We start from the raw sequence: 27738 nt of genomic DNA, 5'->3' as shown, positions 1-27738 counted from the left end.
AGAACAGAAGCTGCTCCATTCAATAAAGCAGAAACTTTCAAAAGCTATTATGGAACTAGGGAAGTTTTGGGTTGCTTTCTTCTTTAATATTTTCATAGTAAGATCTCCACCTGGTGGTAGGATGTTTTACTCTAACCTTTAGAGTGAACACACATACACACTCCCCAGAAGGGTCATTTGTGTTTCCCAACGCTCTCTATGCTAGTTTACAGAAATACTTAACAGCAAAATAATTTTTCTAAAGTCAGCATTTCTCCCATTGTCATCCATCACAAGAGTGCTGATTTACCAGAATATTCACAAGACTTATGTAAAACCTCTCTTTATAGAGAGAATTAGTTTTAAGTAGCAGCTCCTAGCTACACATCCAGGTAAGGGAGTTAACAGCACTGTTCATCATCCTGGTGACAAAAAAACCCAGGCTCTACAAAAGCTATAACCAAGAATGCTTCATTATACTGGCAGATTCCTACTATGAATTAAGAATTAGGTACCCAATGCCTACATGCAAAGTATTTTTCTTTACTACTGATTGGAGAAATTAACAGTCCTATAACTGGCCCAATCAAGTCTTTACCAGAATACATCACTAGCCTGTGCTATTGATTTTGAAAACAAGAAGAAGGAATGGAATGAACCATTTCCTACAACATACGTGTTCATTTATATGGTATATGCCTACAGATATCTGCAACTACAATGAAGAGAAAGCCATTATTCCTACAGGTCAAACTGAGGAGTATTCAGAATGTTATGGGATACAGAGTGATGCTTAAAAGACATGAAAATATTTATACTGTGTAAACATTCAAGTATAAACAGGAAATTAAATCTAGTATTACATTGTGGTTTAATGCAGTTTTTTAAGCCAACATTAATGTCCAAAGCAGTCCCCTAATCCTCATCCATCTGCATAAACCTTGGCCATCCCCCCCCTTCACCTTCTGCTGGCACAAGGTTGAAATGCCACCGCGTAGTTCACCAGAAAAGGGAATTTATCCAAGATGAAAGACACGTTAAAAAGTCTTAAATTTATCATGAGACTAATGCTAGAAAAAAGCTCAAATCAACTTCCAAAATTCTGGCCATGCATTTAAAAATACTTCCAGAGTAAGATGAAGATAACTATTTACAGTATTTCTAATTTTCTATTTATGTTATTGTGCTATGCTTAAACTGCTCAGCCTGGTACTTGTATGATGTAGTAAAAGCCAGTCCAGTAAGAATTAACATATGAGCAAAGACTATGCAGAAACAGTTATGCGACAGAGTTTGAATAAAGCTCTAAAGAATTAATTTTCCAAATATGAAGTTATGTTACCCATTATTTAGAAGAAATTTTTGCAAGTCAATTGCCACTGTTCCATTTACATGGACCTTTCACCAGCTTCAAAGCCTATCAGTTTCAAGTGTTCAACACTCATTCAACTTTTAGCTCAGTTCTAGGAAGAAACAAATTCCAAAATCTTCACTTAACATCTTAAACAGAGATCTTTTATTCAAAGCTTTTTCAGACATTAGATTAATGCAGAAAGGACAGAAAAGCTTTCCTCAAAATTACAATTGTTTTCCATACAAATGTAGGCTAGACCCCTAAAAGACTTGGTTTTGTTCCTACAAATTGTAACCAAGCAAGACAATCCATATTAAAACAGCCTTCTATTTGTTAAAAAAATCATTTAAGAAAGTTTAAGATGCTTAGCCTATCTTAACAACACAACTAACACGTTTAACATGAATCCTCCTCCAGAATAAGAAATCTAAATGAAGGAAAAGAGTACCAAAATACGGAGTTTTACTGCATCCCTCATCCTCTGAGTGCTTACATGATCAGCTGGGCTACGTTCTTTTTTTTTTGTTTTCATTTGTTTTTTGTTTTTTTTTTTTCTTCTTAAAGTTTTTTTTTTTTTTTAAGAAAGCTGTTCTTTTCTATTAAGAAAAAAGTTTTATAGCCTTGATTGCGCTGTAGGAAAAAAAAAAGTCTCCAGTATAAAAGAGTTTATAGTATCGAAAATGCCTTCCCCTTCCCCAACAGCACCTAAATATAAAGAGGTCAACAGCAACGGACTAGTCTAAAGTGGTAATCTAAGAAAATCGATCCCCATAATACACTGGAATATTTCTATTCCAGCAAGGTTTCAATAAAAAGAGACTGGCATATAAATCTGGGGGATAGGGACATCATTTTTCAAACAGTACATTGTTCAGAGTCAACAATTCACATCCTGCGAGAAACTTACAGATACTTCTTTTACAAAACTTCCTTTTCAGTGGCAAAGGAAGTTAAGGCCATCAAACTCGCAACTTAAAAATTCACATACAGAAAATACAAAAATACGTTGTGCTTCTGAGAAGGCTCCGTTCTGTAGGCAAGGATTACCATGATTTGAGGAACCTGGCTGACTGGAAGTTTACATGATCACACAGCTTCTGTTAGATGTCTTTGGGCCTGCCTGTTATGAATAGAAAGAGTCATCTTTGAAAAAAAAAATCCAGCAGTACAAGATTTAGCAACTCAAAATAATATAGTATACATTTTTAATATATGAAATTATTAGCCTGGCATGGTCTAAGCAAGAGCCAGCATGCACAGCTGTACGACCTGTTATCCCCCATAAGTAAAAGAATGCTAGATATCCTTTCTTATGAGAGGTAATGGAGGACAGGTACAAGAAAAACACAACTTAAATAATTATCATATTTGAATCTCAAGTCAAAAAGCATCGAGTTTAGACAGGTGGAGAGTACTGCAGGGAGCATAGACAAGTACGTTGAGAGTTTTTATCTAAAGAAATCTAATCTCTCTATAACATTTTTGTAAGTAACACTAGTAAGACACACACTTCAGCTGAACTACACAATCCCAGAAACTGTAAGAGCAGCTGGATGCACTTCAGTGGCTTGCGTAACTGCAATAAAAACCTGACTTGATCTTAAATGCCACAAAGTCATGATTTGGTTACAGGCCAAAAACCATGGTTGCAAAAAAATACGATTTCCAACACAGCCAACTCTCTCCATTTTTTGTCTGTTTACATGTGCACACTTACTGTTCTATATTATGTTTTCTAACTGACTAAGATATATATACTAACTGTAATGTAGCAAAGTTTTCGGCAAAGTAGCAAACTTGAACATTGCATTACAGGAACTTTGTTACTTTTTTTTTTTTTTTTTTTTTTAGGAGAACTGGTCAAAACAGTAAGGCAGTGGATAAAACTCAGAATGTGAACAATCAAGTATGTTATATCTCAGTATTTTCCCTTACATTTCAAAATATTTTATATTGTCACTGCAAGTTCACACCTTCCACTGCCTTCAGAGTTGCATTTCCTCAGTATGCAAGAGACATTTTCTTTGCTAGTGTCTTCAAATCTCTCATTTCCTCTATCAGAGGAAACAAGAGATTTAAGTTCTCAAAAATTTAAGTAAATTTTGGTGTACCTTCTTAAGCCAAACTTTACCATAAACAACTGGCCTGGGGGAAATCTTATCAGGAACAGAGTTTAAGAAAAAAAAAAAAAAAAAATCCCCAAGTCCCAAGTCTTTTAAGCTTTAAAACGTTGTTTTAAGAAAAATCTACTTCTCTCCATCAAGGGAATACATGAAGTAATATTTTTTTTATACTGGTTTTAATAACACAGCTTCATGCTTTCATTAAATTACTGATTAGACAAAATAAAAATAAAACAACACCCACATCCAAACAGGCATGGTATTTTTACAAAAATTCATGACTTGCATATCTGATTTTTTCAACCTAAATAACCTTGTTAACCTAAAACAAGATACCTGCTGGTGGTAAAGGTCTTGTTCCTCCACAATTTCAGCTGCTTCTTCCTCAGTTTCCTCCTCTTCCCCTTCACGTATAGTTGTTCTAAAGACAGTGCTTCTCTGAGCAACCTCCTGCAACAGAGTTTTATTTTTAAGACTTGACTCCTCTAAAGAGCTAGTGCTAATCTACTAAGATTTTGAGAAATGGGAGTTCCAGCTGTTGGGAAAGCTACTTGTACTGATTTTGTCTATATACTTCACGTACAGCTGTGCATAAACAGCATTCATATACCTTAATGATTAAGAGTCTAACAAGACACTCATTGAGTTCTTCCAAAATTTGCTTTTTTTATATATTTAAATGTTTTTATTCAATTGGAAGGTGCCATAGCAACTGTCCTACCCAAAGTTTTAACTCCCGCCTTACCAGAATTAATGCCTTATTGCTTAAAATGAGTTTCACTGTAACATTGCCCACTCCCCACAAACACAGTTTTAAGGAAAACTGATTTAAGAGACAACTCACTGAAGAGTTTACTAAAATCTTTTCTTTCCAAAGCATATTCTAAGGCACTTCCCAATTGCTGGCATGAGAGCAATGTCTGAACAAGTCATTCTTCTACTACTTATACTCAATAAAGGGAAAACTTCACATGCTTCAATAGATTGCGTTCCTAAATTGCAGTAAGACAGACAAGGGTACAGTATGCTTGGTTGGAAAGCAAAAGGAGAAGACTTTACTAAACACACGTGCATTCATGTGTAAAGTGCCAACAGTGGTTCCACCTGCATCTTGATAGGGGATGGCGCCATAGAAAGACGAGTTTAAACACATCTGAGGTACTTTACCTCTCCCTGAGAATTTTTCAGTACAACTTTCACATCTTCACCAGTGCCCCAAGAATTCTGGTTCTTCCAGATGAGGTCAGTGGGAGGGCTAGCAGTTACTCCAGCATTTGCAGCCCAGATCTGTTAAAAGAAGTCACACAAAAATAGATCCTCCTAGAAGCTATGCTAAGGCACATGGAGGACAGGGAGGTGATTTGAGACAGCCAGCATGGCTTCACCAAGGGCATGTCCTGCCTGGCCAACCTAGTGGCCTTCTGTGATGGAGTGACTGCATCAGTGGACAAGGGAAGAGCTATGTATGTCATCTATCTGGACTTCCGTAAGGCCTTTGACATGGTCCTCCCCAGTATCCTCCTCTCTAAATTGGAAGGATATGGATTTGATGGGTGGACTGTTCAGTGGATGAGAAATTGGTTGGATGGTTGCATCCAGAGGGTAGTGGTCAACGGCTCGATGTCCAGATGGAAATCAGTGACAAGCAGTGTCCCTCATGGATCTGTACTGAGGCCAGTGCTGTTTAATATCTTCATTAATGACAGACAGCAGGATCAAGTGCACCCTCAGCAAGTTTCAGATGACACCAAGCTGAGAGGTGCAGCTGACACGCCTGAGGGACAGGATGCCACCCAGAGAGACCTGGACAAGCTTGAGAAGCGGGCCTGCGTGAACCTCATGAGGTTCAACAAGGACAAGTGCAAGGACCTGCACCTGGGTCGGGGCAATCTCTGGTATCAATACAGGCTGGCGGATGAAGGGATTGAGAGCAGCCCTTGGGGGTACTGATAGATGAAAAGCTGGACATGAGCCGGCAATGTGCTCTCGCAGCCCAGAAAGCCAACCATATCCTGGGCTGCATCAAAAGAAGTGTGGCCAGCAGGTCAAGGGAGGTGATTCTGCCCCTCTACTCTGCTCTGCTGAGACCCCACCTGGAGTGCTGCATCCAGCTCTGGGGTCCTCAGTATCGGAAAGACATGGACCTGTTGGAGAAGGTCCAGAGGAGGGCCACAAAAATGATCAGAGGGATGGAACACCTCTCTTATGAGGAAAGGCTGGAAGAGCTGGGACTGTTCAGCCTGGAGAAGAGAAGGCTGCGGGCAGACCTTATTGGAGCCTTTCAATACTTAAAGGGGGCCTACCAGAAAGATGGGGACAGACTTTTTAGCAAGGCCTGCTGTGACAGGACAAGGGGTAACAGTTTTAATCTAAAGGAGGGTAGATTTAGACTGAACACAAGGAAAAAAGTTTTTCAGGATGAGGGTGGTGAAACACTGGAACAGGTTGCCCGGAGAGGTGGTGGATGCCCCATCCTTGGAAACATTCAAGGCCAGGCTGGATGGGGCTCTGAGCAACCTGATCTACTTGAAGATGTCCCTGCCAGTTGCATGGGGGTTGGACTAGATGACCTTTACAGGTCCCTTCCATCCCAAAGCGTTCTATGATTCTATGTGATCATTATTTGCTAGTCTTATACATTTCCATGTTAGTTATTGAGTTAGTGTATTCCATTTAAGTGACACTGGTGAATCTCCTCCAGTTAATAAAATACAAGTCTCTGCCTACCTACTTCCAAAGTTTCTTACAATAAAACACCCCTACATTTTTTAATGTAGAGACTTTTGAGTATGTAAACGCACCTGTTTATTGTCAAAACTATTGCTCCACATAGAAAGCAAGTTTCTGAAAAATGTGTTTCTGTCCAACTTCTTCCCAGCAACTGATACAACTAATGTCCAATACAAATATAGGTAGTTATTTTCTTAACACGTACATAGAAAGGACAAAACTAAAAACCTTGCGTCTTACGACACACTCAAGTTGGCCTGAAGCCCATTTCAACTGAACAGCTGAAGCTTGACAACTTACTGTAACAGTTTGGCCTGCCTTTAGTATGTATCTTGAGGTATATCTGTAACTAGCAGAAGTGTCTCCTATTTTTCGGATCATCTCCCAACCTCCCATAGGTTGATCCTAATAAAAAAAGAAAAAAATTTCCATCAGTAGTCATTTTCTGTTACATATGTAGGGTATTTTACATATAAGGCCATGAGGCACGTAAAATTTTCAGTAAAAATGTTTATTATCACTTGATCTTCAGCATGCAGTTAGAATCATTTTAGTTAAATTTGTCTTACCTCTCATTCAAGTTAAAGCTTAATACATCCTGCTTTTCAGTTCTGATGTTATATTAACTAATGTTTATAATTTGCATCAGTTTTGATATAGCTTGGTCCAGAAAAATACATAAATAAATAAAATCCCATTACAAATATATAATACATTCTTGAAGCACAGAATGACAGGCAGGCTTCTTTGAAAACAAAATATTCCTGTCAGTCGTCTTAAAATGTGTTTCCACATATGCACACCTCCCACTACATACTCCTTTGCAAGACCTACATTATTTTTCAATTATTTTTTGCCTATCAGCTACTTGAAAAGCACTAGCAAATCTAATAGAAAAACATATACAAGTAATCATTACAGAACAACTATTTCAAAACAAGAGTAGATCTTTTTTAAATTCTCCCACCAACAGTTCCCTAACATTAAACAGTTGCCACTGGAGTCTGAAAACAGACAGTTAAGATCCTCTAAAATGAACAGTCTTATTTATCTTAATGGATGCTGACATTCAGTTGGTCATTGCAACAAAACATACCATACTTAAAGAGGATTTTATATATTTTCTATTTTTATAGATATAGATAAAAAATAGATATGTGTCCAACACTTGTGAAAATTCCTCAAGCACAGCTTATTACACTGCACTACAGACAGCTGCTCAAATCTAGATTCCTGGCAAAGTGCTATAACCATGAATCATCCATGGCTACTGGTGACAGAACTGATGGCCCATCCATGGAACAATGACTGTGTAGTTAAATTAAAGACAGGGAACCCATGTGGTACACAAAGTGGGGGGCGGAGGAATCCCATAAGCTTGAAAAACTCAAAAAGGAAAAAAATGGCAGGTCCTGACTCACTACAAGTAGTCTTTGATTCGTCTGAATTTAGTCATCTAAACACTTAGCTGTCTAGACCAAGACAGTTGTTAAGGTTTCTTCCATTCAGCAAATAAAGATGGCACTCTCAGCTAACACCCCAGGCAGGTAATTAAGATATGTATGTATCATCATCTGGAGGAGTCTGTCCGTCTCTTCATTGATTAGGGGGGACTGAGATGCTTGGAACAGACCAATCTTTGTATCTAAAACATGAAGATGAGCTGCCTTTTAGTGGAGGTAAAGGATCTGATGACATCAGACAAAGCCTATGTGTCACTGAAAACAAAGACTGCAGCTAACACACTTCTACACACAGCTGAAGCACAGACAGCACAGGAGAGGGCAAGAAGTACTTAAACCTTCTCTGAAATCAAGGCTGCAAGAAATTAGGTCTTGTAATTCTGGTGTCCTAATGAGACAATGCTCAAGTCTCGCTTGTCCCGGACAAAGAATTTAAGAAATTATAGTCTCCAGTCTCCAACCCCTCCTGTGATGACTCACAGAACTGTATATAGCAAAGGACTTTTTCTTCTTAAGCAGAAATTACAGGTAATGTCAGGGTGGGCTGGAAGAAGGGGTCTGGGGGAAAATGTACTGCATATAACAGTCAGCATCATTCTGAGGGCAACATACAGAGAAGTTTTCATTATTACTCAAATCAAGTACCCTTTGATAAATAGATGTGTATGTTCCCCTCAATACAAACTCCAACCTATTCATAGAAAGAAATAATCTCAGTAGCAATCATAAAGGTGGCTTTGGCATGGAAACTGAGGTATCCTAAAAACCGTGGATGCAGCCAAGGAAGAAGGAAACCTATAATTTAAAGAAGCTATATGCAAGTACAAGGAACACAGGCAATTAATTGCATCTAGACATTTATTTCGCATCAGTATGTACTACTTCTGGGGCTTTTTAAGGCAGAGAACATTCTTTAAAGGCTTTTAACATAGCCTCATGTCTAGTTGCACTATTTCCTATCAGTGACAATGTTATCTGTAAAGCTTTACAGGCAGATCACTTGCAAGGCAGAACTCAGAAGAGTGATAGAACACTTCAGTGGGTGGGCAACCTAGCAATAAGACAATTGCTACGAAAAGCATCAAAAATCATTAGGAAGAAGTCATGATCAATGCAGAATACTGTATGAAAGCTTATTTTGTGACACACTAGTTTCTTGGCGCCTATACAGTGTGCTTTAGCTCCAGGGTCAACATGAGGATGCCTTCTAACTCTAATCAGCCCATTGTAAAGTCATGATATGTATGCATTTTCAAACCTGTTCAGAGGTGTTCTTCAAGCGGATGAATTTTCCGTCAACGTCTATCTCCTCAATAGAGACATTTCCAGTGGCAGAAGCTGAGTGGGAAATGCTAACACTACTGCTGGCTTCAGATTCCTCCACATCAATCCTCTTCCTCTTCCCTCTGGTTGTACGCACACTACGGCTCGACGAAGCCCGTGAAACTGTCACTCGGGAAGATGGGCTTGGAGAAAGTTTCAACCTATATTGAAGAAAGGAAGAAATATGCATACATCACACTTTGGTCTTACTTTTTCCACCTTTTTTTTTTAATAGACTTTTCTTCCTCTCTTCTCTTCTTCCCATAAAATTATACAACAAAAAGGTACAGGAATATAGTAAACAAAGCATGTTACATGAAAAAGTGAAGCCTTAGGTACTTTTTGAAAAATTTAATAAAATGATGTCAAACAGCTGATTAACGCTTTTGGAGCATGGAATACTGATGGACTACTACATTAAAATCACAAAGGCATCTCTATGCCTTTGTTAAAGGCTGCACTCCTGGACAGATTGAACAAATAAAGAAAAAACTCATAGTGGGACTTAAGTCATTGTAGGAAATTTATGCAAAAACCCAACGGCACAAGAGCTTTTGCTGTTTTGTCCCCACACTTGAAAGGAATCAGCCTGGACCAGTAGGATGTCACTCAGAAAACAGTGAAGTATCAAACTACTTTAAGTGACAGCTGTGACTTATCAGGCGAAAATTCTCAGTATTGCTGAACTCTGGGGTCAGATATGGAAAATGCAACTAGCTGATAAGCTGGGCAATCATAACAGCTATTACTTTATTAAAATTATGCTATACTTAAAGAAATTTGGCTAACAATTAAATAACCCTGTAATTAACTCTGAAGAAGAATGTTAACCACAGACCTAGAAGTGACAATTCATTACATCCTCAGTGCTGAATCTTAATAGAAGAATGGTATTTATTCCCTTGAGAGCTATTGGTCTGACACTCAAACAGCTTGGTCTCATGGAGACTTAGAAGTGTGTCAGACAGGAGAGGGGGGGGGGGGGGAAAAACCAAACAAAAAAACAAACCAACAAAACAGTGCCTTGGAAACAGTAGTAAAGCACCTAATGAATGCATTCCCCGTAAGAACTGCATTTTAACAGAGAATGAAACAAGGAAAGCACACAGATACCCGCACTTGTTGCTATATTCTTTCATACCTCTCCTCTTCACCTTCCAGCAATTTCCGGTATGCATTGATTTCCATATCAAGTGCCAGTTTAACATCCAGAAGTTGTTCGTAGTCACTCAGTTGCTCCTGCATCTGATTTCTTATCTCTGCCATTTCCTTCTCTTTCTCAGACAGTATTTTGCGATAGTTTTCCCGTTCCTTAGCCAAGCTGTCCTCAAGCTCTTGCACTCTATCTTGCCATGCTCTAGACTAGAAAGCATTGAAAACATCAGTGGTGCAAAGGAAACCTCTCCCAAACCTCCACGCACTCTGCTATTCAGGTGACATGGAATTCAAAACATTAGGTTAAGCATCCTCCCCCCTTTCTGAATTCAAACTTGCCCATATTCAACTTCTGTTCTCGACCTCATCTACTACAAATATAACACCTTAAGATCCAATGAAACTTACAACATGCTTTGAAAGAAAACTACCCATTGCATTTTTCTGAGATCTGAAGATATGTTACTACACTTGTTACTACACTCAGTCAGGAAACGTTGAGCTTAAGAGTCAAACCATTTAAGACATGCTGGACAGGACACAGAATCAAAGTTGAACTCAGTGTACTTCATATCCTGCAGTAAGTAATTGCTCTTTAGCTTTCAGATGTCCACTTCCTGCTTCAGTTTACTGCTGCCAATTCTGAACCCTGGGAGGAAGTTCCTCTAAAGGAACAGGGGTTGTTGTCAGTGAAAGCCTGTCTGCCTGTTATCAAAGCCTTCAACGCTTGCTGAAAGTACAGTGGTAACTGTTCCATGCAGAGAACTAATTTGTCACATACTTTAAAAATCACATCAAGCCAGTAGAACTTAGTATTATACACACAGAATGGAATACTGACCAAAGAAAGGCCAAACGATGGCAGCTTTAAGGTTTACTTTCCCTGAGCATACTTTCTTCTGTTTGGTAAGTCTCTTGAGATGTTTTTAATTAAAGGACAGACACAAGAACCAATGCCCCACAACTACCTTGTCTGGCTAAGTCACCAAGTTTGCTAGGTAGGCACTCTACTTAGGAAGTCATCATAGTCTCAAGACAATGAAAACAGGCAGTCTAAAAGGCTGACACAGAGGACCAGTGTAACTGGTTGTCAATGTTAAGAGTCAGATAAGGAATTTAATACTGTGAGTTGAGTGTCACATGGAAGATCCCAGTGGAAACTACTACAGAGCTCAGTGTTGGTAACTCAAACCAGACCAGCATCAGTGATAAGAAGGTTGTCTTCTTCCAAGAGAAGAAAGCTGAAATTAGTGCTAGCAAATGGAAAACAAAACTGTACTGGTTGACATCACTAGCACTCCCAGCCTGCCCCCCCCAAAAAGCCCCACAACAGCAAAATCAGGTTTTTGGTGGACAATTACAGTCAAACTGGCAGAAGTTGACTTTGGTATCCCTGAAGTTAACAACCAAGCACCTCTGCAAATTCAGAAGCAAATTCTCTGAACCTAGCTGTCACTCCCAAGCAAACAACAGAACACAGGTAACTAACTAAAGTAGGAAGGAAAAAAAACTCTCAGAAACACCGGTTGACTGAACTACCAAAAGATAGATAATGGTAATCTAAAGACAGAAGTAAGACCTAGGCAGACAAAACTCTCAATCCACATTCACTACATCACCTGATCTCTTCCAGATACTAACTTGCCTATATAACAGGAAAACTGGGAAGACTGATACTAGGATCTGCCAAGTTATTCGGAAAATTATGAAGTAACATCCCCTGCATTTATATTCTTCACTTGATATAAAAAGAATTTTGAAGTCCTACAATAGGCTACTGTACAGGAGGAATATGATTCAAAATGTATTGCAGAAAGAATCACAGCCAAATATTACTAATATTTTACATTTTTCAAAAAAATAAATGTTTTGTTCTATTTTCAACTGATGAGTAAGTTACAAAAGCCCACTTCACAACCAACTCCTAACATTTTCACTCTACATTTTCCACGGCAGTGCACATGACATTACTCCCATCAAATAAGCTAGTACTGAACATATGGCTTGTCATAAGTTGTGTCATACTTCTTCAGGTGTGAATTATGTGCTCTGTGATCTGACTAAGTATAATTAGTTTCTGCTCAAGACCCTGCTCTACAAGTGCTCAAGCACAGTTATTTCATGTATTTTCTCAGTCTCATATTTCATCCTAATCCCGGTAAAAACTTAGGTTTTTTTTTTTTTTTTTAAAGAGTTCTAGATGCAAACTGGATCTAGGATGAAAAGAGACACCAAACAGAGATTGCATATTCCAGCTCTGGCTTTGAATGTTGCTTTGTGGAATCCTATGCTAGGCTATCCAATTACTACAGAACGGAACTAAATTGCTTAGAATGTCAAGAACTTTTAATACAGGGCTCTTGTCTAAAATTGTCCCATCTATCCACAAAAGTTTCTGCAAAAGCCAGTTAACAGTACCACTTTTCAAATACTCACTCTGTAGGAGGACACTGCACAAAAAATTCAAATTTGTCAAAAGGAGACAGTAAGAAATTTGAAAAAGTACAGAACAGTAGAACAGAAGACAAATTCAAGTCATGATGCTGAACATACTTACAAGTTAAGTGAAAGAAAGCCCTTTAATATAAAAACCAACAACTGTAATTAGCAAGACTGAAGAGTCACAAACAGCTTGTTACCTCTTTCTGAAGGCTGGCAAGATGGGAAGACAGATTATCAATTCGCATGCGACTTTCATTCAGTTCTTCCCTCACTGAGTTGGCTGTAGAATTGCTCATCTCGGAAGACAGTCTAGCATGCTCAAGCTGCAGTAGATCAAGTTAAGACATCAGTTTCAAAGTAGCTTTTAATAAAGAAAAATGAGTCACTAAAAACCACAAAAAACACTAAGCCGCTAAGTTCCTCTCTGCAGCTCTAACACAATGAAACACCTCTTTCTTTACAGGTTAAATACGGTGGCCTAATTACCTTGCTGGATTGCCCTACCTGAAATCACAATCCTCTGAATATTTATTCTAGGATTAAAAACTTTAAAAAGTTTCCCTTGTAGACATTACTGAAGTTTGCACTGCTAAATTCAGTTTTCATGCTGGCCAATGTTTAACTCTATATTTAATTACCGTAGCACTGTTTTTGAGTATGCTTAAATAGAAGAAGCTAAACTGAAATTACCAATTCTTGAAAAACAAGTATGTACCAATTTTCAGCCAACATAAGCAAACTGGTAATGTGCCTTCAGGTTACAGTGCCATGAGTCACTACTGCTTCATTCTATCACAACTTCAAGCTCAAATAATTTTATTTTTTTAAACTGGCTACATCATTCCTGCTGAACGCTACCACATCCACTTGAGCAGCACCAGACCATTATTGAACTTGTAGTTGCAGACAAAATGGAATCTAAAAAAAAACTTTAAAATAAAGGAGTCCAAAAATACAGAAACAGTATACCTGAAGAGAGGGAACAAGAAAGCTTCAATTATGAAAGGATTTTTAGACTAAAAAAATAAATTCAGTTTGTATCAACTTTTCTGCTGTAACATCCCACCGTGTTTTTAAAAATACTAACTGCAACAAGTATAGCCACAGAAACCAGGTTCAGTTGAGACATCAGGATCCCTCCTGACAGAAATGCTGAATCACAGTAGAGGAAGGAAATTACAAAGTATAGTTGATTTCAGAAGAGCGAAAAGCAGAAAGCAATGGGTGTGGTAAAACTTCCACACGTTTTGTACAGGGTCAGAAGACTCAGGATGCTGTCTTCTCAGCAAGCCTTATTATGAAATAATTGTTATACAGAACATGGGATACCTTATTGATCATCAAGACTATGTTACAGCTGAGACAATAACACATGAACTTCCCTTGAATTCATAGTAATCCCAGTACTAATCACACTTTCACTGCAGTTCAGCTTTACACAGTGCTCCCTCTCTTTCATTAGTGTACTTTCTGAGGATTAAACCTGCTCCCAAAATGAGACCTGAAAATGCAAATTCACATTTGAAAGCATGGTAATTTTAAACCAAGCTCCATAACAAAATCCTCTGAAATGCAAGTAATTAGGGCATCTTTCTCTTAACGAAAACAAAAATAAAGTACATCAGACAACGGTACAAAAATATGTTCTTACTTTGGCATGGTAAGTCTGTTCAAGCTCTTCTTTGTATAGCTTCACTTGTGCATCATGCTGCTCTCTTATTTCACGAAGGGCTTGGGCCAGTTTATGTTCGTATTCAATCTGACGCCCAGAATCAACCTCAATTAAGCGAGTTTCATGTTTCCTTCTTGTTTCATTGATTTCCTAAGAAAAACAGAATAATATTCAGTAGATAAGAGACTAAGGTTTTAGAAGACTATCCACTGACCAGATAGCGATGCGGATTTTAGCTAGCCTTGTGGATCAGCATTAGATTAGTCTGTTTGACATTAAAACTTTCAGTAGAAACACAGGGTCATTTCCCTAGTCTGATCTGCATAGTACCTTATTTTGCAATAGCCAGTCATTGAAATAAGAGCTAGGATATCATCAGCATGTAAAGTCACATTTCCTTCTGAGAGGTGTCTGTATATTCAACAAATACACCTCAATACAATTAGATTTTAGAAATACATCCCTCCCTTTCTTCAGGTATCTTCTATGCTTGCACAAAATGAAAGTACTGTGAAATTAAACAGTCATTTTCACTAACCAGCATTTTCCCCATTTATTTGTATGCTTGCCTGTAGTCTCTGGAAAAAAGGATTCCAACAACATGAACAAAGCTGAAAATACAACTAGCAAGGAAATGGGCATACAGAAAAGACAGTATGGTTAGGTACATTTGTTACTGCTCTAAGGTTCCTCCTGGAAAGCCTCAAGTACAAGTAAAAGGGAAGGTGGTAAGAAAAAGCTGCAAAAGAAAATATTCATCAACTTCTGTTTCCATTATTCAAAAGCATCCTATTAGAAAGTTCTGAAATTAAAAAGCAGTACAAGTCCATAGCACCTGTTTGAGTGTCCCTCTCCACTTTATTTCTCATAAAGGGATTATGTGAGAAATTATTAACCTACTTTCTCATTACTATGAGAAGATGTGCACATTGCAATACCATAGGTAGAATTTAACACAAACATGATACATGAAGCTATTTTATCACAAGAGCTCATCATTTTTCCTAGAAAAAAGTTGGAAATTTTCCAGCTAGAATAGAGGTAAACCCTGCTCTGAGTGGCAGTTCAGACCAGATGACTTCCTGAGGTCCCTCCCAACCTAAATTATTTAGTACTCTAGAATGACCCCCCAGTTGTCTTCTTCCCTTAAAAATATGAATTCTTGAGACTAAAGCATTTACCTCCTCATACATATTTTTACGGAATTCCAAGTCCTCAATGAGACTCTGACAACGGTTTTCAAGATCCACCTTCAGTAAAGTTTCATTTCCAAGCTGTTCCTTGGCAGCAGCTAAAGAAACTTCAAGCTTTAAGAAAAAGAAATAGAAGAATCAACACAACAATGATTATGTAGCAGAACTCATGTAACGCAATGCCCTCAGCTACCTAGAGGTACAGGTAACTATATGTTATGGTTGAACTTGACAATCAAATCCAATATTTACACCAGTAATGTCTCCCCCCGCCTACCTTTGCAATTGCTTGCACAAGTGAGTTCTAGATATTTCACACTGGTAGCTAGCATTAAAAGGTTACTTACCAATTCTCCTTAAAAAACTTCAGTTTTTCTATATGGCAAATTCCTGGTCTCCTCAAATCATCCTTTTGTGATCCTTAAGATCACAAATCATGTGTTTCAAAGGGTTAACAAAACTAGCACAATACCTTTTTCCCCCCCCCCCTCTTTGTTCTATCAGATGCCCAGAAGACTGAGAAGGAGAGGCAGAACCAGAGAGCAGAGAGAATCACAAACTGTTACTTGTCAGTTATTCGTTATCTGTATTTGTGAAGTCAGTCTCTCCCCGAAACAGTTCTACAATTTGACAAGTTTATTTTGACTCTTAACCTGCCTTCTTCAACATAAGTATTGTCCCTTCCAATTTCTGAGTCTGCAATTTTAAAAGCACTCTATTCCACCATTCATGCTATTAATAAACTGAACAGTACTGGACACAGACACCTACTCAATACTGCTTCCTGCTGACAGGTTTGCATCCATTTTTTGGCTACAAAGTTGCATTTTACCAGAATGACAGCTGTTACTATGGTCATATTATATATAAAAACACCTCATTTGCTGACAAAAGCTTGATGGTTAAATATTTCTTCTTCTTACCTGTGCAACTTGATCTCTTAAATCCTCAATTTCTCCCTCCAGACTTTTCTTATCACCAAGGGCTGTGGCCAGTGCAGCTTCTTTAGAATTGAGGGATGCTTCAAACTCTTTAAGTTTTACTTGGGCTCCATTAAGATCAGATTCCTTTTTTGCATAGCTGGAATAAATCAGAGGAAGTGGTAAAAAAGTCGAGAAATGCTCCCAAAGTAGACTGCTGACTAATAAACCAAGGTGCAATCTGAATCTTAAACTTGAGCGACACCCAAGAAAAACACTTTGTCTAGGCTTAATTAACTCTAATTTAAATCAACTCCTTAGTTCTGCTTCCTCATCTGATATAACAATAGCTTGATGCTTTGCTTGGGGTGTAGAAATCTAAATATAGGGGAAAGTCAGTGTCAAACAAGTTTAAGAGGCATGCATGGAAAGGAGATGCTGTGTGCTTATTGAAGGCACCTCTCTTTTCCTCTCTAGCTAGCCACTGTAAAAGTGTCCTACCTTCACCAGAATCTTAATAGGAAGCAATAAGTTCTCTCATCAAAGGCTCTTCCCATAGAGTGGAAACAAGTAAATTATCATCATTGCCTTTTTATCCACGCAGAAACTTGTGCAGATGCACTGTCTGAGCTGCCAATAGACCATATCCAATTAACAGACCAACTTCTCTATGAGAACTGATGTTCACTATCTGTAAGCCGTCCTCTATAAGCAGAAGCTGTAGCATAGTGAACTGCTTTGCAGCACCCTTCTAATCATACATAATGGCAAAGTTCCACAGATCTGAGAAAAGATACCCAAATCCTGTCTATACAATAGTCTGTGCCATCACTGAAACTGCACTGGTGCAGAGGTACAGGTATCTTTTTCTTTATCAAAGTAAACACAAAAGCTTTTCAAATTACCACTCAAATTAGTTTCTGTGTGTACACAAGCAGTGAAACAGTTTCTAGGGGTTTATTCCCTCAAACAGCATATGCAAACAAAGACGACAAATGAGAAAAGTAAATTAATGCCACATACACAAACCCACACTCTTCAGCCTAAATTAATTATTCACAAATAATGCTACAACAGGCTACTATCAAAAATAGGGGAAAGGAAAACCATACTCGGGAGTCAAAATTACTGTTGACCTTTAGATAGCACAAGCAGCTGTGTTTAAATGTGTAACACAAGTTCTTCCACCTTGAAGTTGATTCATTTTCTCTCTGAGATGCCCACAATTCTCTAGTAAGGACAGTAGCACATAGAAGTTCTAGATGTTTATAATCAAACTATGAACATTTCACAGGAATGTACAGATTCAGGCTCAATAAGACAACAGCTAGCACCTTCTTCAGTTTTCACACTTCTCTTCACAGAAGTGAAAAAAAAAAAAAATCAGAATTCACAAAACTAAACTGAGGAGACTGAAAATTGGATAGATTCTTAAGAACAAGATTCAAAAGTGTTACAGCATTAATACGTTCTCTTTTTCAATAACTTTTTTCCGCTTAGAAGAAACAATAGCAATGCTTCTCAGCAAAACAAGACTAATGTAAAAACAACACACAATTTTAAAAGAAGAGACTCTCAAATTTAAAAGATGCTTTTCCAAGATTATACGCAAGCATATGCAATCAACGTCGTGCTCAAGAGAGGTGTGTGCACAACTGCTTGCAAAAAAACATCTGTAGAAATAACGTCTGGCTATTTTAACACTACAGCCACAAGATGGCAGGCTTTACATAACAGACTTAGCACCAGCTAATCCTGCTCCTGTTGAGTAACACCACGCTCACCGAAGCGGTAGACTGCAAGAGCCTGAGAAACACACCGACTCTTCTATACTCAACTATTTTTTTCATTTCTGCTGCTCAACGCTATCCAGTCCCCTCCCATGGCATTTTACATACCAATTCTTACACGCAACAGTTCAGAGCAGTTGGGTCCACAGCTCAGACAAAGGCACTGAATTTAGGTTTTGGCCATGTGGGCTCCTACTTCCAGCCCCCTGCATTATTCACGGGACGCCTCTGTCCTGTCCCTCTCCTCCCACCCAGGCCTGTAGGAACTTCAGCACACAAAGAAGCTGTATGGCAGAGGAGGAAAAAGAGCGAAGGAAAGCTGTCTTGCTATGGTACATCTGTAATAAAAATCTCTCCATTACCTGTTGGGAAGTATGAGGACCCACATCAGGCCTTTGTTGTTTGATCATTGCTGGAGAAAGCTTTATTCAAAACATGGAGAAACTATTTCACACAGGCTCTCTCACAAGACTTTGTGCTGAAACCAAGCCTATCAAGTTGGATCCTGAAACTAGAAAGTCACACATACACGGGCCCATAATGTGCCACCCCCCACTCCACCCCCGATTATCGTGGACTCCAAAACAGGAAGACTCCCCACATACCTTAAAGTTACTTTGGTTTAATTTTTTTTTTATGCAAATACCTCTGCCAATTACAAACTGGTCGGCAGCTGAGGAGAGAGCTCTTGCAATTGGGGCAGCAGAGAAAAGATGTATAATATGGACTAGCAACAACAATACGATTAAAACCCAATACACTACCTGTACCACTAAATTAGATATTACCTGTTATATCAGCCCAAAGTACCTTCCTTGCTTGTTTGCAACAAGATTGGCTATGAAGCCATCCTATAATTTAATGCAACTGAAGTCACAGAAGGGGAGGGAAAAAAAAAAAAAAGAACTAAAATTAAGCACTATTGGTTGTTAGCATTATGAGTTGTCTAACTATGAGACAGTTCATCCAAACACATTCTCAGAAAAAACAGAAACTGGAGCTCAACACTTCAAACGCTGAAAGCCAGATGAAAATCTCAGCAGCTCAGCAGTGTCATCCCAGCCCTAAAGCAATATGGGAAAGAAGTGAAACCAGATCAGAAAAACCTCTGCAAATTATAAAAACAAACATCAAATGTATACAACATATACTTCACACTTACACCTAGTAATTTTTACCAGGAAGAACTTCAACCTTTCAACAAGAGCTAGCTTTTACCTCCACTGAAAGTCAAAGCTACATCTCAAAACAACAAAAAAACCTCAAACACCTTCCTGCTGTAGTGTTCAGAAATTAGCCAGAACTGTACTCCTTCAAGTAGTTTGGCTCATGAAAGAAAAAGAAAAGCAAAGAAATAATTGCTGACTTGCATATCCTTCAGAGAAGTAGCTTGTTTTTCTCTTTTGACTTGAAAGTATGTGGATCTTCTTATCCATGGAATTGTAATTTATTTCAAAATAGCGTAGAACTAGGATCTGCCCAAAAAAGAGCCAGTTCCCATTAATTTTCACTGTACTTCAGGGAAAACTTGCACTTCAGAAATTTAACCCACAACATTTAACTCACACAGGCACTATGGAGTGTAAAGAACTTGGTCTCACTCCTACCGACCTAGCATTACCAGCACATCTCTCACTAAGGGAGCTGCACCCACGTATACTTTAGAAACGGCTCAGCACACACCACAACAAAATAACACAGTCTGTTTTCCCCAATACACTCCAACCACTCAAGCAACCTGACAGCCCTAAGCATTCCACAGTGCCACTCTCAGGAGCACAAATAACCCTTAAAGTTGCAGTACATCTGCCCAGCTCGCCATTAAACAAGTAATTTCTCATAGCAGATGCAGTCTAGATGAGGCACAGATTTCTAAGCAGGTTAATTTGCTCACCATTCCCAAAACTTGGTAACCTGTAAAGCAGAGCGAATCAACTCAGACACAACTACAACGTACTGTGGTTAACTTGTGTCTGGTTATCTGCACTAGCTCATTTAAAGCTAATTCAAAGCTCTCAAATACAGATACCAAGGGGCAATCACTGTTTTGGTGAGATTACCTGGACCAGTTTGGTTTGCAGTTCAGTAAAATGGCCAAGTCACTGAACAGCTCGCTGAAAGAGGCGGGCTCCCTTTCCACGCTCTTGCGCAATCACCCTTCTTCCCTCAGCCCTCGTGAGGTTCATGAAATAACCTAGAATTTCCTGTAATCTCCTTAAATTTCTTACTAAGTTAGTAGAAAAGCCACGCAGGAAAAAAGATCAAAATAATTTTCTACCAGTTTAATAAGTTGAACTGGCCTTCTGGAGCCAGACAAACCACACACCTAATGCAAGGTAAGCAGGAAGACTGGTCCTTTCAGACAGTAGCTAGATCTCCGGTGTAATTTAAAGTGCCTTTAACACTGATCAAGCGCAGGATGCCATGACCCTACAGGAGATTTTTCTCACCTCCCACACCCACCCACTCGTTTCTGCCAGCACTTTGAGTCAGATCACAAAGCTAAGCACTACCAACGTTAACCACACCCTCCTTGAAAAACATCGGTTTTCCACCAATTCATGACACAGCTACACAGGTGTTGTAATTCATGATAATGCAGCCTATATTTACATCCATATAAAATTACATGGTACTGCAGATTGAGCTGGTTTTCCACTCCAGTTGTAGAGAAATATGAAAATAAAAAAAAAAAAATCCATAGTCATTAATGCTTCATGTTTTGTTTAGCTAGCCATCAGTTTTCCATGTTTTTCCCCTACAGCCCACAAAGCACTAAGGCCATGTTTTGCAAGGAAGTTATTTACAATAACATAAGAAACATCTGCCTAAAAGCATTCAAGTTTTTGTATATAGATCAACATGGCAATAAGAGTAATTGGGCAAGCTTGCCTTTCCTGTAAATAACTTGGTTTCAACTTGTCTCAACTTGTCTCACATCACCCATTTTATTTAACTGGAGACAGTTGCTGAGTGTTTGAAATCAACACTAAACATATATATCTCTAGCCACTCAGTGGTTAGAGATAGCTCAACACTCTAGCTCAACAGTGACCCTTCTTGAAGAGCTCAGTCAACCACGTGAATCCAGCAATCTAGGCAGAACCTTTCACACATGCAGTGAATACATATCAAGTCACTGCCCATTACCGTGTTATCATTACATGTCCACATATTTGAGACCACCTTTAACCCTACAGCAACTCATTCCTTGCATTGTTACATCCTACACTGCATGGAAGTCACTCTTAGATAACTAAATTACATTCTTACAGTTTAGTCGCTTAAATTATTGTGCAACAAGTTCATCACTCCCCTCCTTACTCCTCTGGGTGCTCACTCTACAGTACACATCAGAACAGTGATAGATTTCAGATTAAAGTTCAGCAGTTCCCCAGCCACCAATCTTCATCTCACTTCCCAAGATCACCTACAATAATGAAAATACACTTCGAAAAGTTTCGAGTCAGCTTTCTCAAAACCGTTCCCTCTAGCTCATGGCAGCATACCACATATGCACCACGGGAAACCCTGGAACAGCTGTTACAACTTTGCCTGCATTAACAGAACATGGTTCTTCTGAGCTCAGGGTACCAGCTGCAGAGTGCCGCACGCTTGCACAGTAATCCAAGCCATAAACCGATACCAAGCTATTACTGATGTTTATTTTACTGCCTAATCCCACTACAGAAATTAATTTCAGAATATAGATGAGAAAGAAGACCAACTGAAAATCAAAGCAAAAGTGCCAGAGAAATAATCTCTTAAATATTAAAAATGCATAAAACTAGTTCCTTGCCACAATTACATTTACTATAAATGCTTGCACTCTATAAAACACTTGATGATAGTCAATGACCATTATATCCTTTACCAATATCTTCACTAATCACCACATAATTTCCTTCAAAGTTACTTTTATCACGTTGTCTCCTCTTACAGGAGAGCAGATGTACTTCAGCATTGGAAAACTGCCATAGTGAAATCTCAGCCTGCCAAAGACAAATGTAAACAAGGAGTTTCCTAAATGAACTAGCATTAACACCAGCTCATGCTTCCTAAAGAGCGCGATTACCTCACATGACAGATCAGAATGCAGACAAGTCCAGCTAGGGATTTTGACCTGCTGTACACTTAAATAAGTACTCATAATGAACATCCACCTCACCAATGGAAATCTATCCTGAAACTTGACCCCTAAGCAGACCGAGTAACACAACAGTAACAGTAAGCCTGACTTACCGAACTGCCCTCATTCAACATTACTAGGTAAGACAGCTGTGAAACTTCACAATGCAAACCGTTGTTACATCAGTTGCTCAGGTTACACATCAGGATTTTTCCTCCATCATCTTGACTCTACAGTTCTCCCTGGTTTGCAGCTGTTGCAAATGATGAAAGCATGACCCACTTCCCCCCCAAAAGCAGAAACTTAATACAGTCTGCAGGATGCTGGAGTGATGGAGCAATTCAGAGCTCTACTCTTGTACCTGCCACTTAATGATGACATTATGAAATGCCTAAGGATCATGTCTTTCACCACTTTGCCTGCATTGTCTGTTTAGCTCTTTCCTCAAGAACACAAAATCTGCAGTAATCTGAAATCCCAGCCAAGGCCACACTACCCTGTTGTAGGAAGGGCACTCTACCTAAAATTAACAGCCAGGAGTTTGGTACTAATTGCATTATCACACACTTTGAGACTTCAGCTAAGGATCCAGCTATTTGCAGGAAACTACCTAGTTTCACCTTCATTATTCATGAGCAAGTCCAGTAGTTGGAAATCCATTGGCACAGACATTTTTTCTATATAACATTAAAGCCTACGTGGCCAGAATGCCTTTAGTCCTCCGCTCACAGGCAGATCTTCATTAAAGCCATAATTCCTCACCTTGCCACCATCAATTTCAATCTGATGATAAACTGATACCCCTATTTGACAGGACTGTCTCCATAGTAGCCTAGCCACCAGCCACAGCTATCCTGCTATAAACAGTGATGAAGGCACACTGTACTCTCGTGAATCCCGGCTGTTCTCCTGCACCACTCTCTCAGCCCAGCAGTGCCTGTACTGCAGCATGGTGAACAGGATCGCAGCTGGTTTTCCAGTTAGATCAGTTTCTCAGTTCAGTTCACCATGCAGTCACACAACCCAGAAAATGGGTGTTTATGGAAGCAAGAGCAAGTATCCTGAAGTTCCCAAGACCAGTTTCAATTAGCAGCATGAGCTTAGGTTGTTGAACTACTGCTCATGTCTTCTACAGCCTCTGAATGCAGAAACATGGCAATCACAACTGAGCGTACTATTTAAAGGAAAGAAGGAAGTAGAGGGATGTCTCTACCACCGCTGTCACCAATGGGAAAGCATACAGTAAAGTCTTGCCTAATCAGGAAAGAGAAAATTAACTGGAAACACTGTTAAATCAGTAAGTTCTCCCAGTTCTTTCAGAAATCAGGTAAGAGACAAGATCTCCCTCTTCTCCACCTCCTAAGAGCTATCCAAGAGTCCTGTACGCCTAAACTCAAAAGTATGTGGATTTTTTTTCCCACAATACAGTCTTGAGACAAGAGATGTATTTTGTATTATCTCTGTTCTCCCTGTCACAAGCCTCCTTTTACTTTCACAATCATGCATATCATTTTGCCATCCCTTCCTCAGAATAGAAATCGGGAGGTTGGTTTTTTTCACCTCACTTTTTTTTCCTAGTTCTTTAAGATCTGAAATATCAAGAGAAGCCTTCATATTTATTTAGCTACTGCAGTACCCACCGCCTGGCAGGCACTCTAGAAGCAGAGTATGCAACAAGTCCAGTATATACAGAAGTATCGACTATAGGAACAAATGCAGCTTTTCTTGAGAGATTAAAAATGTGAACAGAATAAGCTTCTGGTGTTTAAATTCAGGAAATCACACCGTATATGCGAGACCGAGGTCAGAAAATCAGAGACTCCAACAAACAGGCAACTGGGCCTTAAAATTAATTTTGATAAAGAAAGAATAAGAAAAGTCCTACAGCACTTTGAAAGTAATTAGAAGCTTTAGTTTGATGCACTAATTAGGCAAGGGACTGAAACATGATGACTGGAACAAAATAAATGGATAAAGCACTTCAGAAGAATGTTGTACTAACTAGAGAAAGCAGAGTTTCATGTGTGTCTGGGGAAACAAGAATAATACCTGCAAAAATATTCAAATAGCATAGGAAGGCCAGCTAGACCATGAATCATTTTGCCCAACTTCAGCCAATTAAGTAGTGAATCATCTATGCTCCCTCCACAGACCCAGGACATCTTGAGAGCAATTTCTCCTACCATTTCTCTCCATTGACTCTAAAGGGAACCAAATACCTACCATCACTAATCTGACTCTTAGGATGTGGCTAGCAGTATACCTAAACCAAGTAAACAGTTTGCAGCTTACCAAGCAACACACTCCCAACTCAGCCAACTTCTCCCCCTTGCTCTCAGTCACCTCCTACATGCAAGTCCTGGTAATTCTCTGTTGAGAGAAAACTAAATCAGCAGAAGAAGTGAGCATCTTTCTGCCATTTTAATGATCTAAGGTAGGCAGCTGAACAACCAAGACAACGGTCAGAACCATAAGTAGGATGGTGATGGGAATGTATGGCACTGTTTGCTTTCACAGCAGCACATTGCTAGATTGGTTCAGCTGTGCATCCACCAGCAACCTTTCACAACCAAGGGTAGATAAGATGAATCTCACTCTGATGACCAGGCTAAGTATTTTGCAAAGAAGGGTAAGATAAAATTTACTCTGCAAGAACCTAACAATAGCACCAAACATGCCAGAAAACTCCCCGTTTTTTTTCAGGTGGCTCTGTTAGCCAGATCTGAACTAATATAGTCACTCTACCCATATTTAAACTGAAGCCATTGCATACACCATGCTGCACGTCAGCTTTCTGAAAGGGCAAGGAAAATTCCATTAAGAGAACACACATTCTCATGGTACCTTGCAAACTGAGATCTTTACGGCTACCCGTACTCCCGTGCACGCTCGTGCGAAGTGTTTTAAGAGTATTTTTGTCACGTTTTAATATGACTTAACAGCTTTAATACAGAAGTCATCAGGGAGTGTGCTCCAGATCAGGTGGAAAAAACCCATTTGCTCTTTTTTAAGACTTTGCAAATAGAATTACAGATAAGCTTAGATATCCCCAAGATATCCATCTTAAAAATACTCAAAGACGACTTAAGAAACCGCATGCCATGTAAGGTCTGCCACCAAACAACAAATAGCCACATACAAGTTTATGTAGAATCTAGTACGCTTAAATAGCATTAAGCGTTTGTTTTACTACACTATTCAGGAGTTCTTGTCCTGAACGATAATCTGTATTCTGTGGCGTACAAAGATGATCTCTTTGAGACGGGCATTGACAGACTATCAATAGTAAGACTCCACTCTTCATACGAGGTCATAGCTGCAGCACAAAAACAATTCCTTGCCCCCACCCCAAATCATCAGGTTTTTGCTAAGTACCACATCACAGGAAAATGTAAATGAGAATATGAAGAACCTCCATGTTCACATTATTAACTGCCCCAATTACAGCCACAGAAAAGGAATCTACTATAGATTGCATCTTGAGCCCAGTCCTCCACATATGCTCTTCTGAGAAGCTGACAGAAGAGTGTATTGTCCTCCATAAAGTCACTAGGGGATGGAAATTCCTGGTTTGACTTTCAAGTCAAGTCATTTTGGTGCCTATCTGCAGCTACACCTTGCTTTCCCTGTCACTGTCAACAATCTCTTTGATGCAAGACCTTCACGGGGCACCAAGAAGTAACCACAAGAACAACTAGACTCACTAATTAGAAGCTCATGGTTTGTTTTTGTTTTTTAAATAACAGCTTGAGAGCGCAAAAGATATTGGAGCTGTCTGCACACACATGAAAACATCAGCATGCTGGCTGACACATGAAATAACTTTCTCATTATGAAAAATCAGGACTGAGAGTGTATTTAACTAAAAATCAAAATTAACAGGTTATACAATGGTAGAGCAAGATTAACAACTCTGCTTTCCCCCCCCTAACATCAATCCATTAACAAACTTCATGATCCCAAGACTAAAGTTAGAACGGTAAGTGGGCCTAACCAGTCGAAAAAAGCCTAAACAGAAGATTCTCTCTCACTAATGAAAAACTACAGCAGTCACCGAAATAAAATTTAAGGTAAACACAAACAAGGATGTGAATAAAGGAACAACTGAATCAAGTCAAACGTGTAAGAAGCAAAATCTAGTGGCACAAATCAGTTCATTGCAAGAGCAGCGATCTTGGCACTGTGCCATAAAGCCTGCAATCTTGAGGATATCTGGTCACAAATCTACATTTTGTAACATCTGAATATCCAGCAAAATGAACAGAAATTATAGTTATTTTTTGTTTTAGGTAAAACCTACCTATTGCCTACTCGTGTATTTTCGTATTATGAAGTTAACATCTTTTGGAAAAGACATTTAGAAAGCCCAGACCCTCAACAGCCACTATACAAACTGTCATCACTCGGCATTGTTCATGCTGCAGCCGCTTAAGCCTTACGGACAGAGTCCTCTGTCTGCAGGGGGGGGTGATGGTGGCGAAGGGTCGTCCCTCAGTGATGTGAGGGAGAACCCGGGCGAAGATTCGAGGGTGCCGCCAGCACCGCTTCAGCCGCAGGGCTCGCTCCCCAGAGCGCCGGGCGCCAGCCCCCGCCTTCCCCACGGGGGCCGGGCCGCCGCGGCGGCGCGGGGCGGCGCTCCGGGGGCCGGGCCGCCGCTTCCCGCCGGGGCGGGGCGGAGCGGAGCGGGGCAGCGCTGCCTCTCGCCCATTCATTCAAAGCCGAGGCGGCCGCCGGCAGGCGGGAAGGGCCGCCGCGGCGAGCACCGCTCAGCTCGGCCGCCAGCCCCGGCCCACCCGTGCCCGCCCACCCGTCCCCTCCCCCCACGCGTGCCCCCCCCCCCCCCGCCACGCGTGTCCCCGCTCACCTAACCAGCAGCTGCTCGTGCTCGGCGCGGGTCTTGCCCAGCTCGATCTGCAGCTTGGCCCGCTCCCGCGCCGTGTCGTCCAGCGCCTGGCGGGCGTCGGCCAGCTCGACCTCGTAGATCGCCTTCAGGCCGGTGACCTCGCGGCCGCACACCTCCTCCCGCTCGGTGACCTGCAGCTGCAGGGCGCTGTTCTCCGTCTCCAGGCTCCGCACCTTGTCGATATAGACGGCCAGGCGGTCGTTCAGCTGCCGCAGCTCCTCCTTCTCCTGCAGCCGGGAAATGCGCGTGGGGCTCAGCGGCGTGGAGGCCACGGAGCCCCGGCTCCGCGGCCCCAGCGGCGTGACGACCGGCGCGGCGGCCGCCATGGCGGAGCGGCGGGAAGGACGCGCGCGACCCACGGGGGAAGCGGGGCGGGAAGGCGGGAGAGCAGGCGCGAGGCGCCGCGGCAGTCACAGAAGAACCAAGCCGACGCCGGCGGTCGGGGCGGGGGCCGAGCGGCGGGCGGGCAGCGAGCCGGCCGCCGCCTCCCCTGCAACACCGCGCGCCGCCTCCGCCGCACCGGCGGGCTCCGCGCCGCGATCCAATATGGCCGCCGCCCGCC

At 40.5% G+C, this 27738-nt stretch overlaps 1 protein-coding gene across 2 annotated transcripts; it reads right to left on the bottom strand.

Moving 5' to 3' along the window:
• Positions 1-1443: 1443 nt before the first annotated feature.
• Positions 1444-27738, bottom strand: LMNB1 (lamin B1). Of its 2 annotated transcripts, none has more exons than XM_087742020.1 (11): positions 27138-27738; positions 16358-16514; positions 15423-15548; positions 14221-14391; positions 12767-12892; positions 10114-10334; positions 8908-9133; positions 6487-6591; positions 4624-4743; positions 3793-3906; positions 1444-2453 (listed from the first exon to the last, which is right to left on the bottom strand). In XM_087742020.1, exons 1-11 carry the CDS (start codon positions 27500-27502, stop codon positions 2412-2414), a joined length of 1773 nt encoding a protein of 590 aa, XP_087598146.1. In that variant the 5' UTR covers positions 27503-27738; the 3' UTR covers positions 1444-2411. The 2 variants fall into 2 exon arrangements, with proteins under 2 accessions (XP_087598146.1, XP_087598147.1); XM_087742021.1 differs by lacking the exon at positions 27138-27738 and adding an exon at positions 26574-26720 and having other exon boundaries at positions 1446-2453.

This window comes from Nipponia nippon, unplaced genomic scaffold, assembly GCF_047370975.1.
Source record: "Nipponia nippon isolate SJK-2023a ecotype South Korea unplaced genomic scaffold, ASM4737097v1 scaffold_8, whole genome shotgun sequence".
NCBI classification, from domain to species: Eukaryota; Metazoa; Chordata; class Aves; order Pelecaniformes; family Threskiornithidae; genus Nipponia; species Nipponia nippon.
This window is presented reverse-complemented; position numbering and strand designations above follow the sequence as displayed.

Excerpts from the sequence above, each read along its gene's own strand:
- LMNB1 (XM_087742020.1), bottom strand. The coding sequence starts at position 27,502 with ATGGCGGCCGCCGCGCCGGTCGTCACGCCGCTGGGGCCGCGGAGCCGG. Across the intron at positions 9,134-10,113 it reads CTGGAAGGTGAAGAGGAGAG|GTTGAAACTTTCTCCAAGCC; the intron begins GTATGAAAGAAT and ends TCTTCAATATAG. Across the intron at positions 3,907-4,623 it reads TGAAAAATTCTCAGGGAGAG|GAGGTTGCTCAGAGAAGCAC; the intron begins GTAAAGTACCTC and ends ACTCTGTTGCAG.